Raw genomic sequence first — 13,183 nt, forward strand, 5'->3', positions numbered from 1 at the left:
TTTTAATGTAGGATTACCAAATTTTTCAGATGTAAACTTTTGCAATTTTCTCATTTATATCTTTGACAATACTAATACAAAAACCTTATATTCTGCTAAAGATAAAAAAGGAATATTAGCTATGCTTATGCTTATTAGGATTTTAGGTCTTCATTGTTAATAAGATATGAAAAGTAATAAAAATAAGCAAAAAAAAACAATAGTTGAGAGAAAATATTCCTTTTTTTAATCTTTATTATATTTTTCCACTACCATTTAGTTCCCTTATACCCCCTCCTCCCAGCAATCACCACACTCTTGTCCATGTCCATAAGAGAGAGAAAATATTTTCAAAAGTAAAACCATTCTAATCCACATGGATATGTATGAGTATTAATAAAATGATCTGAAATTAAAAATTTAACTGTCAGCAGTTGAAACTTTAATCAGTTGGCTAAGTTTTAAAATTACAAGAACATTGTATACACTAAATAGTTATTTACTAAGTAAAATTAAAAATATATTTGCTTTTTAAAAGTCACACATCATGAACTGTGAATTCTTACCAGTTGTATCTCCATCGCTCTCATGCCAAAACCCCTTCTGAGCAATGTGAGAGAAACTAATAAGATGAACCACATAAAATGGCTAATGTTCAATCTTTTGAGCCTAGAAAGGAAATATACTGTGGCTCAACCTAATAGAAAAAACAGTCTTTGGCCACCACAATTAGTACAATTATATAGATATACCAAGATCAATTGCACACAGAAATGGCAGGAAAAGTATAATTTGACCTTTTATTTCATAATTATACTTTTGGGTTTTTGCATTTTTATTTACATATATTATTTAGCATTATCCTTTCAATTTATTATTACAGAAAACCACATTCAATGTAGGTAGGATCCAGTAAGAAAATTATTTGTTTTAGCTGTATTATTTTATAGTACATACACTATACATTACATTTAAACTGTCATTCATTAAGAAACCATAACACTTGAATTTTTCCACTTGTTTTTATATAAAAGTTTGTGTGATTATTAAAAATTCAACACAGAAATATAAAAAAACTTAAAATGTGAATTTTATAAAAAACATATTGCAGACATTTTAATCCTATCACCTCTATATCATATATGTGTATTCATATATGTGTATTCATATATGTATATATACACATATATAACTGGGTTTATTACGTATATTAATTACATTTAATATATATGCGAGAACATGATTGATAATAATATTTTTGTAATTTATATGAATCTGGTTGACTCATTATAATAGGATTTAATCCTGATTAGCTTATAATTGTAATTTACATTATAACTTAGGAAATATTTTATTAAGAATGTTATGGAGGTCCATAAAGTAGCATTACCCCCATGGGTTTGCTTTTAAACCAAAATAAGGAAAAAAATAAGCTGAAAAGTAAAATGTGGTTGGAGAGGTCTGTAAGAGTAAGATTAAAATGACAAGACAACCAAATTTCCAGCATAAATACTGTTTAGTAATAGAAAAATTTCAAAGAATATCCTAGGGCTATAAACTACACATGACCTATTAAGTAAAAATGTGGTGGGTGGGGGTTACAGATGGGGAGGTGTTGGTCAAAGGCACAAACTTTCATCTATACGAGGAATAAGCTCTGGAATGTCATGTGTAGCATGGTGACTATGTACTGTTGATAATATCGTACTGTGTACTTGACATTTTCCAAGAGAGGAGATCTTAAGTTTTTTCACAATCACCAAAAAAAAACAAGAAGAACAACTATGTGAGGTGATGGATGTGTTAATTAGCTTGAGTGTGGTAATCATTTCATAATGTATACATATATCAAATCATGATTTTGTATACCTTAAATATATGCAAATTTTATTTCTTTATTATACTCCCATGAAGCTGAGAAGCACACACACAGAGAAATAATAAACTAAAATAAATTACTTATCATTGTAAAAAATGTTATAGAATAATACCAGGGTTTTTTTTCCCCTAATAAATAGATTTAGATACATGGGGGGAGGGGGGCAGGGGGAAAAATGCCCCTATCAGTAAATTGTCTGAACGTAATTTAGTTTTAGAAATAAAAAAGTCTTATTAAAAACACAATTAAAAGTCAAAATATTAATTCAAGGCCAGAAAATTAAGGAGCATACAAACAAGTAAGTATAGGCAAAAATATATGTATCCAGTAATGGCTGAGGGTAGGAAAGGTTAGGCTCATATAAGAGAAAATCAATGGTGCCTCAGAAAAAAAAGAGAAAATGAAGTGATTGAGGGGAAGAGATTCAAAAGTGTGAATGCTGAGTGGAAGATAAAGAAATGGCAAAGACTGAAAATATTCTGTTGGCTATAACTACTGGTTTATATTTGCATAGCTGCATTAGTGGAGTGATGAGAATAAAGTTTTGATTGCAATATTAAAGAGTAAAGGGACTTAAGGAAATGGAGATGGTGATACACTATTGCTGTCATTCAAGTTTAAGTGGTGAATTCACATCCCAACTTTCCACTGTGGAGTGTCTCACCAGCGACAGAGTGGTTCATGAGGGGTTTTGTGATGTTGTGAGGTCTAGCTCTCTATTCTGTGTTTCTTGAAACAGTCTCTTGACTTCATTGATCTATAATTTCTTGGTCTTCTCTTATTTCCCCTGCCACTGCTTTCCTCTCTCCTTTATAGGATGTTCCTCCTGAAGGGTAGAATGCTCCCAAATTAAGTCTGTTTTGCTCTCATTTTACAGCCTGTCTAGATAATCTTATACATACACACAGGTTCACTTGTCTTGCCCATTTCACGCATAATGGTTGATAAACTTGTTCAATCAGTGAAATACTTCATTATGCTAGTATTTATACTAATCAGCTCTGCTGTTCTTTTAATGATTTTTTACTAAAACACTTTGAGAATGTCTAGATTTTTAAATGTGTATTTTTAATTGAAATTTGTTACTTAGGTTATTTAAATACCAGCATGTGGCCTATTAAATCTTTAGAGATGGCCTTTTTTTGTTATTTCAATATGAGATCACATTAATTAGTATTTCCAATTTAATAAAAATACTTTCACATTTCTTACCTAAAGTTTACATGTTTGCTTTTTATATGCCAGGTGGTTGTGAGAGCTTTGATCAAAACAACTTTACCCGCTTGGAATGCGGTCCTGGTCTGCCTTATGGTCTGGCTGGCCTTTAGCATCATGGGAGTCCACTTATTTGCTGGCAAGTTCTATGAATGCATTGACCCAACAACAGGAGAAAGGTTTCCTATACATGAAGTCAGTAATAAGAGTCAATGTGAAAGTCTTTTATTTAATGAATCCATGCCATGGGAGAATGCAAAACTGAACTTTGATAATGTTGGAAATGGTTTCCTTTCATTACTTCAAGTAGTAAGTATGTTTTTGATTTTATTATCTACTATATGTTCATCCATATTGCAGGTAAACATGAGGAAAAAAGTGGAAGATTAATAGAACTGGTTATTAATTATTTCAGCTATTACTTATTAGAAGATACATATTATGAATAAATAAGTTCATTTAGAGAAACGAAAGTGAAAGTTTCTGTTCTTTTTGGAGAAGGAAGTGGAGGTGAAGGCAGCACTGACTGAGAAAACAGCAGCTACTAGCCAAACCTGTTTCTGTCACTGATCGTGTAATAGGGTCACAATTTTTGGTCCAGCTGTTTTATTTCTGCTTAGTGCTCTGAGGAATAGCTACTCAGTTACCCAACATCTGGTAGGCATGAGGAGGTGAACCATTCCTGTCTCAGTTTCTCCATAGAAAAGCACATAGAGAGAAGTTACAAGTAACTATGATACTCAGGCAGCATGTATTTATTTACTATTTCTCTATCTCTCTACCTATATTTCTTTTTATACTATTTTAAAAGAAATTTCTTATTAACTACATTTACACTAAGTAGTTTTAAATAGTTGTTAACAAACAACATAAATATAATGATGAAAATGGTAAAGATCTTAGTTATACAATATATTGAAGTGTGGTGAGCCTTACTAATCAAATGTTTTATTACTGTATTAATAACAGACTGAGTTTTACTTTTATTTTCTATGAAACATAAGATTTCCGTAAACATTAAATACATGCCATTTTTATAGGCAACATTTAATGGGTGGATCGATATTATGAATTCAGCTGTTGATTCTACTCAAGTAAGTATAATATAATTTAAAGCCATTGTTAATGTATAAGCAAACTCATTTTTGTAATTCAAGAACAGAGCACTAGCAATAACAATAATTAACAGTGTAAAAGTAAATGTTTATGCTAGGCAAAAATTAAATACAGTTTATATTGAGTATTTCATGGGCAATGAAATTGTTTCAGGATTATATAAAATGGGGTGAGCCCCAATAGGACCATTTCAAGGATTATCAGACTTCTTAACAATCATTAAAGAAATATAATAAACTTTGAAATCCAATGAGTAAAGAGAAAACATTGTCTCAAGTAGCATTGTTGGATTTTCTTTTTTTTTTTTTTAAGATTTTTATTTATTTATTTTTAGAGAGGGAAGGGAGGGAGAGAGAGAGAGAGAGAGAGAGAAACATCAATGTGCGGTTGCTGGGGGTTATGGCCTGCAACCCAGGCATCTACCCTGGCTGGGAATCGAACCTGGGACACTTTGGATCCCAGCCCGCGCTCCATCCACTGAGCTACGCCAGCCAGGGCTTGCATTTGTTGGATTTTCTTGTCAGAAATTGTTTTATAAATCATTTGTTTAAAAAGATCAGTATCAATATTTCCTTGTTTTTCACTTTTTATTTATTTTTATTTTTAAAGAATTTATTTTTAGCCCTGGCTGGCTTAGTTCAGTGGATTGAGTGTGGGCTGCGAACCAAAGTGTCGCAGGTTCGATTCCCAGCCAGGGCACATGCCTGGGTTGCAAGCCACGGCCCCCAGCAACCGCACATTGATGTTTCTCTCTCTCTCTCTCTCTTTCTCCCTCCCTTCTCTCTCTAAAAATAAATAAATAAAATATTTTTTAAAAAGAATTTATTTTTTAGTGCAGTTTTAGGTTTACAACATAATTAAGAGAGAGGTACAGGTATTTCTCATATATCCCCTTCCTCCACTCATGCATACCCTCCCCATTATTAATATCACTCATTAGAATGGTGTATTTTTTACCAAGGGTAAATCTACATTGCTACATAATAATTACCCAAAGTTCATAGTTTACCTTGGGTTCACTCAGTGTGGTGCAGTCTGTGGGTTTAGAAATATGTGTGATAACATGGACCCATCATTACAATGTCATATAGAGTATTTTCACTGCCTTGTAAGTCCTCTACGTTATGCCTGATTTTGCTTATTTTTTAACTTAATTTTTAGGTAGATATGCAGCCTAATTTTGAAGACAACCTCTACATGTATATTTATTTTATTAACTTTGTTATCATTGGATTATTTCTTCCTCTGACTATGCTGGTTGGTGTTATTATTGCTAATTTCAACAAGCATAAAGTAAAGATAAGTATAAATGGTTTTTGTTTCATTCAATGCCTGAGAAAATCAAACACGTTTACAAAAATGTCCTGGTTCAAATAATTGGTTTTGGGTTCAGCTTAATGTCATTTTTTATTTGGTACTTAGCAAAAAACAAGTGATGTTCCTGTATATTGATAAATATTACTAAAATATTCATTCTGTACATTGTTTTCTATATTCAAATATACACAGGCAAGTTTAAAAGGTAAAAATTTTATATTTCTGTGTGTATGTTCATAAATAATAACATGCTAAAAAATCATTGTGCATTTGCACAAATATGTGAAGTTCGAGAAAAACAAATCACAGTTTTTTCTTCTCTGAAATTTTCAAAGCCTTCAGAATCATAACCAGCATAGATATTTTTTCAGTTAGAGTAGCTTTTTATGCTAAAAGTAGAGAGAGTCATAAATTCTGATTGGGTCACCTAAATAAGAGTGTTTGACATGAATAAGAGAGAATGCAGAGGCAGAATCGGACAGCCCATTGGTGCCATCTACACACAAATATTCCCTTCAAGGCTTCTACAAATTGCAAAGGCCTCAAAACTCATCAAAGTCTGCTTATTCTAACCACAGGGACCTAATTAGCACAGGCAAGCCTCCTAACAAATCAAAGAATAGTTTTATTTTGAAGTTACAACTTTAGCTGTATCATCAAGTTAGGCATGTGGAAAATCTTGTAAACAAACCACTCCAAGTTCCCACTAATCAGATGGGGTTAAAGAGGTCGGTGGTCAAATAGGTAAACTTTTCTAGATATTCCATTTCTCCTTTGTCTCAGTCTGCAAGAGGTAGGCCTCAGCAGACTGAAAAGTTTAAATAGGGTTGACTACCCACAGGAAAGTGCACCAAAAGATAATCGCATATCAATCGCCCCCAGTGTATGTTCTACGTATGTTTTATATGGATTTCTCTGCAGAAAGTCAGATGTGTTTATGATTTAGTTCATTGCAGTTAAGACTTTTTAAGAAGATTAAATCAATCATTGCCAAGCTTTCCAAAATGCATTTTAATATAAAGTGAAATTTGGATTAAATGTGATTAATATGTATTTTCTTTCATTTCTTTACCAAGGAGGTTCAAATATCTTTATAACAGGAAAGCAGAAAAAACAATACCATGCACTGAAGAAGCTGATGTATGAGGATTCTCTAAAATCAACACCTCGCCCAGGAGTAAGAAAACATGTCAATTTCTTTTGAAGCTTTTAAAAAAGTTCTCTTTATGTATTCATCTTTTAAATAAACATGTGTTTTAAATTTGTCAACAACAAACACTTTTGACAAAAATTTTAAAAATATGTTTTTTGACAAAACTTTTGATGTCTTTTTGCTTGTTTTGACTGTATGCTGTAATTCTAGTTTGGTAAAAACTTAGGCCTTGATTCATTCTCCTATTCATGCTGGGAGTAAAGTTGTAAATCTAAAGCCTATGTATGTGTTTAGGTATCCTATTAATAAGACTACTACACCTTTTTCTTTACCCACAGAACAAGTTCCGAAGATTCATCTTTGACTTGGTAACAAGTCGAGTTTTTAATATCATCATTATGGTTCTTATCTGCTTCCAAGCAATAACGATTATGATACAAAGTGATGAACAGAGTGAACAAATGGACACTGCCCTCTACTGGATCAACTTCACTTTTGTTGTGTTGTACGCTGCAGAATGTGTGCTGAAGCTAATCTCTTTCCATTGTAACTATTTCACTATTGGATGGAACATTTTTGATTTTATGGTGGTTGTGTTCTCCATTACAGGTAAGATTTTGTGTAGTCAGATTTTCATTTGTAGAAATGTTAATTCAGGCAAGTTCTTATAGTAAATGTCTCCTGAGACCTAGCCTCTTAATCAGCAAAAGAGGTAGGGACCCTTGTTATTTCCAACAGAAATGCTTTAAATTTTTGCATTCATGCATGTACACATGCCTGACAGTTATGAGGCACTAAAAAATCCTGTCTGAATTAATACATAGGCTTTACTTCACAGACCACCAAGTAAATAATTACCCTTTCAGTATATTAACCTACATTAGTTTCCTAGGATGACACTAAGTATCTCTTTATCTTAACATGATAAGACCTTTCAAGCTCACACAATTTTCTCTTTCCTCTAATCTCTAACTGTTTACAACTTTCACAACAGTAGAGTGTAAGGCTTTAAAAAATGGGTCACTAGTTTTACTCTGGAGATCTCAGTCTTTTATTTAACCAATGTATTTGATTACCCTATTTGTGCATAGATATTATACTATATGCAAAGAATTCATTGATCAACATGTTAGGCATAATTCCTTTATGGCCATATTTTTATAATTTATTAAGAGATACAGAAAACTAACAGTTCATTTTACTGTGCTATCAAGGATCAGATAAGATTATGGAAGGGCTGTTACAGCAGCACATTAGTGAGGACACCTAATCAGTAACTAGAAGGCAGAGAAAACTTCACAGATGAAGCAAAAAATCTAAACAGTTACTTATTAGATTGGAGGTAGCAAAGAAATAATCTAGGAGAAGTGTTTTAGCAGAGAAAAATTTCTTTGTTGTCTGCGTCCTACAAGACACATAATGGAATTTGAGCTCCATGAAAATAGGAACGACATTTAATGTTTATTGTCAAATACTATTTGGTGTAATCAGCAGTAAAAAATGTGGATAAACTGTCAGCCCAGGTGTGCTTCTGGAAAATTCACTCATTCACCTAGTAGTCAAAGTAGATGAACTATTAACAGGCACGTATAAGAAGCTTGACTGAAAGTACATAAAGGGAGCAACAGGAAGGTACCAGAGGAATGTAGAATTGAAGAGCCCTATGAGACTGAGGTGGGGGACTGAAACAGAGGCCTGGAGAGAGGAAACCACAGTCAGAGAGAAAGCTGTTTGAATCTCAGAGCTCGGAAGGCAGGTCTCCCGCCTGGGTTCAGAAGGTGGCCATCACTGTATAAGATTGAAGTAATAAATGATGGAGGTTATTACAATTAAGAAAGCCAAAGATTGAAAGACTAGCCTTGAATGGGCTGTTGATGCTGGTAGGTGCTGGGAGGGAAAGGGCAACAGGAGCCAAGTACTAAAGACTCAAGTTGCATATAAATGAGGAGGAATGACTAGATCATGGAGCCAGGGAGTGGTAAGAGAAGGAAGGTATTGTTAAATGACATGACCCACAAAGTGTCCATCTCTTTTCTTTATGAAAATGATGGGAAGGAAAGGTGTCTGGAAATCACATTGGAAAGAAAAAAAGATGCCTGCTTATTCCATCTTTCTATCTTGAGAAATATGGGGTGGGGCAGAATAAGCTGTCTGTACTCTGGAAGATGTAGACAAATATGCTTTTAATTAAAGGGGGTTACCTCCTGCAAAATGGAAGAGTTTAGAAGATTGAGGAGAAATGGAAATTTGAGTCAGAGTAGAAAGTCATTAAAGCACTTTGGAGATGAGGATATATGCTGGCACGTCAGAGGATATATGCTCAGAACGTCAGAGAGAGTGCCAGCATTAACAGTAACAAAGTTCAACAGAAATGTGAGACATAATCCTTCCAGATTCAGCAAACATACCATCTCATTTAGAAGCTTCATATGATTCTCCCCTCCCCCACCTCCTGAACTCAAAAGGCACCACATCCTCTCCAGGACTTCCAGCAACATCCCTTTTCATAGTAGTTATAATTTCACCTTGTCTTATAGTTCTCTCTCTCACTTTCATATAGTTCCCTCATTCACCCACTGCTGTCAGGAAAAAGGTCTAGGCAAAGACTCACTTATTCAGTTCGCATTGAAAGTTCTTAAGGGCCCAAATATTATTTATGAAATAAGTAAATTAAATTAAAATCTGTGAGTCATTAAAGTACAAATGATATATTGTAGAATTGTGCACCTGAAACCTGTATAATTTTGTTAGCCAGTGTCACCCCAATAAATTCAATTTAGCAAAAACTTTTTGTAATTATATTCATCAACCATGTTTTTCTGCCTTGTATTATAATTAGTTTAAATGTCTACCTCTGTAGATTAGAAAGGCTTTGAGGACAGAATTCACATTATTCATCTTTGCATATTTGCACAACACCTTTATTAGGTGTGGAATAAAAGTTGCATCAAACTAAATTTCTTGATCTAATTACAATTAGAAAAAAATGACTATGGTCATATGACAGATGCATACCATCTGTGATTCCAGAGGTACTTGACACATAATACTCACAGGATGATGGTACAAAGAATTCTCTTCCAAATTTTGCCAGATACTCTGGACATTGCTACATAGTATTTGACCAACCCAAACTTAAAATATGTGCTAAATGCTCTATGAGAAGGATGAGTAAAATGATCTTAACATATAGAATGAAATAAAATGTAAAATAATTTACATTCCTCTAAATACCACCGAATCTGACTAATTTTACTGCCTGCTTTATCTTTCCTACACCAGAACTATTTCTGCCTCTGGCAGGATACTACCTTGTACCTCCTCCCTTTGTGCAACTCATACTTCTCTCTCGGATCATCCACATCCTGCATCCTGGGAAAGGACCAAAGGTGTTCCGTGATCTGCTGCTTCCTTTGATCCTCTCCCTCCCAGCATTGTTGAACATCAGTCTTCTCATCTTCTTGGTCATGTTCATGTATGCCATCTTTGGAATGTACAACTTTGCCTATGTTAAAAAGGAAGCTGGAATTAATGATGTGTCCAACTTTGAAACCTTTGGCAGCAGTATGCTCTGTGTTTTCCAAGTCACAATATTTGCTGGTTGGGACGGGATGCTTAATGCCATTTTCAACAGTAAATGGTCTGACTGTGATCCTGAAAAAATTAACCCTGGGACTCAGGTTAGAGGAGACTGTGGTAATCCCTCTGTTGGAATTATTTATTTTGTCAGTTATATCATCATATCATGGCTGATCATTGTAAACATGTACATTGTTTTTGTTATGGAGTTTTTAAATATTGCTTCTAAAAAAAAAGCCAGGACACTGAGTGAAGATGATTTTAGGAAATTCTTTCAGGTGTGGACAAGGTTTGATCCTGACAGGACCCAGTACATAGATTCTAGCAAGCTTTCAGACTTTGCAGCTGCTCTGGATCCTCCTCTTTTCATGGCAAAGCCAAACAGGGGCCAGCTTGTCGCCATGGATCTTCCGATGGCCGTTGGGGACAGAATTCATTGCCTTGATATCTTACTTGCTTTTACAAAGAGAGTTATGGGTAGAGATGTGAGCATGGAGAAAATGCTTTCAGAGATAGAGTCCGGGTTTATGTTAGCCAGCCCTTTTAAGATCACATATGAGCCAATTACAACTACTCTGAAACGAAAGCAAGAGGCAGTCTCGGCAACCATCATTCAGCGTGCTTATAAAAGTTACCGTTTGAGGCAAAATGACAAAAATACATCAGATATTCATATGATAGATGATGATGGGGAAGATAAAGCTACCAAAGAAGATGCCTGTTCTGATAAAGCTTAGCAAAAGTCCACTATTCAAAGCCATATCTAATTCCACTAACCACTTTTTCACTTTCTTTACATCTCTCAAAAATGTTAAAGGTTGAAGTCAGAAATAAAAGCAAAGATTAGAGAAAGTAAAGACTTCAGTTAATAATCAGTTGTTTACAACTCATGGAAGTTAAGCTTTCACAAGACTCCATGTTAAATTCAGTTTTACCCCTCTGCATTCAGTGTAATCAGACATCCCTTTAAATCACTGCAGTGAGTGAAAGTGGGTTATAATGCCACTTGATAATCCAATGCTTGTTTTCTCTATAGGATTTTCTCTATGTGTGATTCTTCTGGAGGATGGGGAAGTGGGGGTAGAGATTAGTAGCAAAGGGGTCTTCCCAGTATATTTTTATGTCTACTTCAACTTGATGGGATCCAAGTCTCCTCTTTCTTAATGTTGAATAGTGTTTTAAAAGCAGTATAGTGCTATAGGCCATTAAATCATGAACTTTCCTACACAGATGCCAATTGGGGGAAGAGGAAGGGCTATTTTTAGAAAGTGCCTTTGAGATCAGCCACAGAGACCTTGGGCTGAATCAAACCACATCTGAAAAAGATTGATCGGAGCCCTGTTTCTGTTTTATTTCTTCTGTTTTTGGTATGGGGAATTAGTGTTGTTTCATGGTTCTTGGATTCCTGGCTTCCCATCTCTGGTTAGTTTCAGCTATGTCAGCTCTTCAGTTGCACGTGTTTGTAGAACAAGAAGAAAAAAGGAAAATCGGTTATGACCTATACTTTCTTTATTCACATTTTAAAAAGTGTATTTAATAAAATGATATAATAGAAAATATGTTAGTAGTCTTAAGTCTTACCTTATCATAAAACTGATGTATTTTTACCATTTACCCATAAAGTAACATTGAGTATATAAGATCTGACAAACATATATCATAATATGAATTAGAAGAATCAAGGGCTGCCATCGTGTCTAAGGATTTTCAGTGTCTTGATCATTAGTTGGGAAACTGTGGCCAATTTGAACTACTTTGTGCTGTACTTTATGGTTCTTTATAAATAGAGAAAGAAAATGATCACTGAAGCTGTGAGAACTCTGAATTAGGAGATCAAAGTGTAAGTATGTTGGTGGGGTTATATAACATTAATATGTACAAGTTAGTTTCCGGTTACTCGTTGGTCTTTCTGAGTTCTTGTTTTTATCTCATTACACACATAATTACTCTCCAAAATGTTTTATATCTGAAAAACTTTAAAATCCTAAACATTATTTTTCACCATTGAAATTATTTATAAAAGATTGGCACAAAGTTGTTTTTAGACATGTTCATAAAAATGCAGCCACATCTACAAGGTCTGTCCAGAAAAGGTCCAACCATTGTTAATTTAATGGGAACAGTTTGTGTACCATTGATACAATCTGGCATCCAAGGAGAGTGGACTGGAATGTGCATGCGAGAACAATGACAACTTCACTGTACTGGTCAGTGGGGGTGGTAGACCCCATTGAGTGAGCATGTGTCCTGTGTGGCCACTGTAGTCAAAATGACTCAGTGAGTAGAGCAATGAATCTGCATCAAATTTTGCATTAAGCTTGAACATTCCTCTGGAAACTATTTGGATGATTCAGAAGGCTGCAGCTATGGGCATCCGTGACTGGCAGCTTCATCACAACAATGTGTCTACTTATCATCACATCTCATGCAGTTTTTTGGCAAAACATCAAATCACCCAGGTTACTCAGATCCCCTACAGCCCAGATTTGGTGCCCTGTGTTTTCTGGCTTTTCTCAAAATTAAAATCACCTTTGAAAGGGAAGAGCTTTCAGACTGTCAATGAGATTCAGGAAAATATGGCCAAGCAGCTGATGGCAATTGGGAGAATTGTGTGAGGTCCCAAGGTGCCTACATTGAAGGGGACTGAGGTGTCATTGTCCTATGTACAATGTTTCTTGTATCTTTCATTTTCTTCAATAAATTTGTCTATTTTTTAATATTTATGTGGCTGGATACTTTCTGGACAGACCTTGTAGATAGTTTGAGATTCTGAAATTTATTCCTTTTGTATGAAGATTGTTTTAAATGTGCCTACAAAGTCTTAGAAGGTTCAATGAGAAACTATGTATATTGTTGACTTAAATGACAAGCTTTGAATATGTTGTATGACATTCAATGCCATTTAAATATTAGCAATTGTGTTTTATTATGAACGCATGATCTTG

The 13,183-nt window shown here is 34.4% G+C and overlaps 1 protein-coding gene across 4 annotated transcripts in view; it reads left to right on the forward strand.

Annotated features, from left to right (window-relative positions):
• The window catches only part of SCN7A (sodium voltage-gated channel alpha subunit 7), an 83,775-nt gene extending 71,272 nt beyond the window's left edge, over positions 1 to 12,503 (forward strand). For 3 of the 4 annotated variants that reach the window (XM_045858705.1, XM_045858861.1, XM_045858949.1), the window contains exons 20-25: positions 3,104 to 3,382; positions 4,114 to 4,167; positions 5,351 to 5,488; positions 6,579 to 6,683; positions 6,998 to 7,268; positions 9,942 to 12,503. In XM_045858705.1, the coding sequence (XP_045714661.1) occupies positions 3,104 to 3,382; positions 4,114 to 4,167; positions 5,351 to 5,488; positions 6,579 to 6,683; positions 6,998 to 7,268; positions 9,942 to 10,975 (1,881 nt within the window). In that variant the 3' untranslated portion in view covers positions 10,976 to 12,503. The remainder of the gene's footprint in view (positions 1 to 3,103; positions 3,383 to 4,113; positions 4,168 to 5,350; positions 5,489 to 6,578; positions 6,684 to 6,997; positions 7,269 to 9,941) is intronic. The other variant, XM_045858782.1, reaches the window with a different exon arrangement.
• Positions 12,504 to 13,183: the final 680 nt, after the last annotated feature.

The sequence above is a fragment of the Phyllostomus hastatus genome, unplaced genomic scaffold, assembly GCF_019186645.2.
Source record: "Phyllostomus hastatus isolate PE091 unplaced genomic scaffold, TTU_PhHast_1.1 phas_contig_1, whole genome shotgun sequence".
Classification (NCBI taxonomy): domain Eukaryota; kingdom Metazoa; phylum Chordata; class Mammalia; order Chiroptera; family Phyllostomidae; genus Phyllostomus; species Phyllostomus hastatus.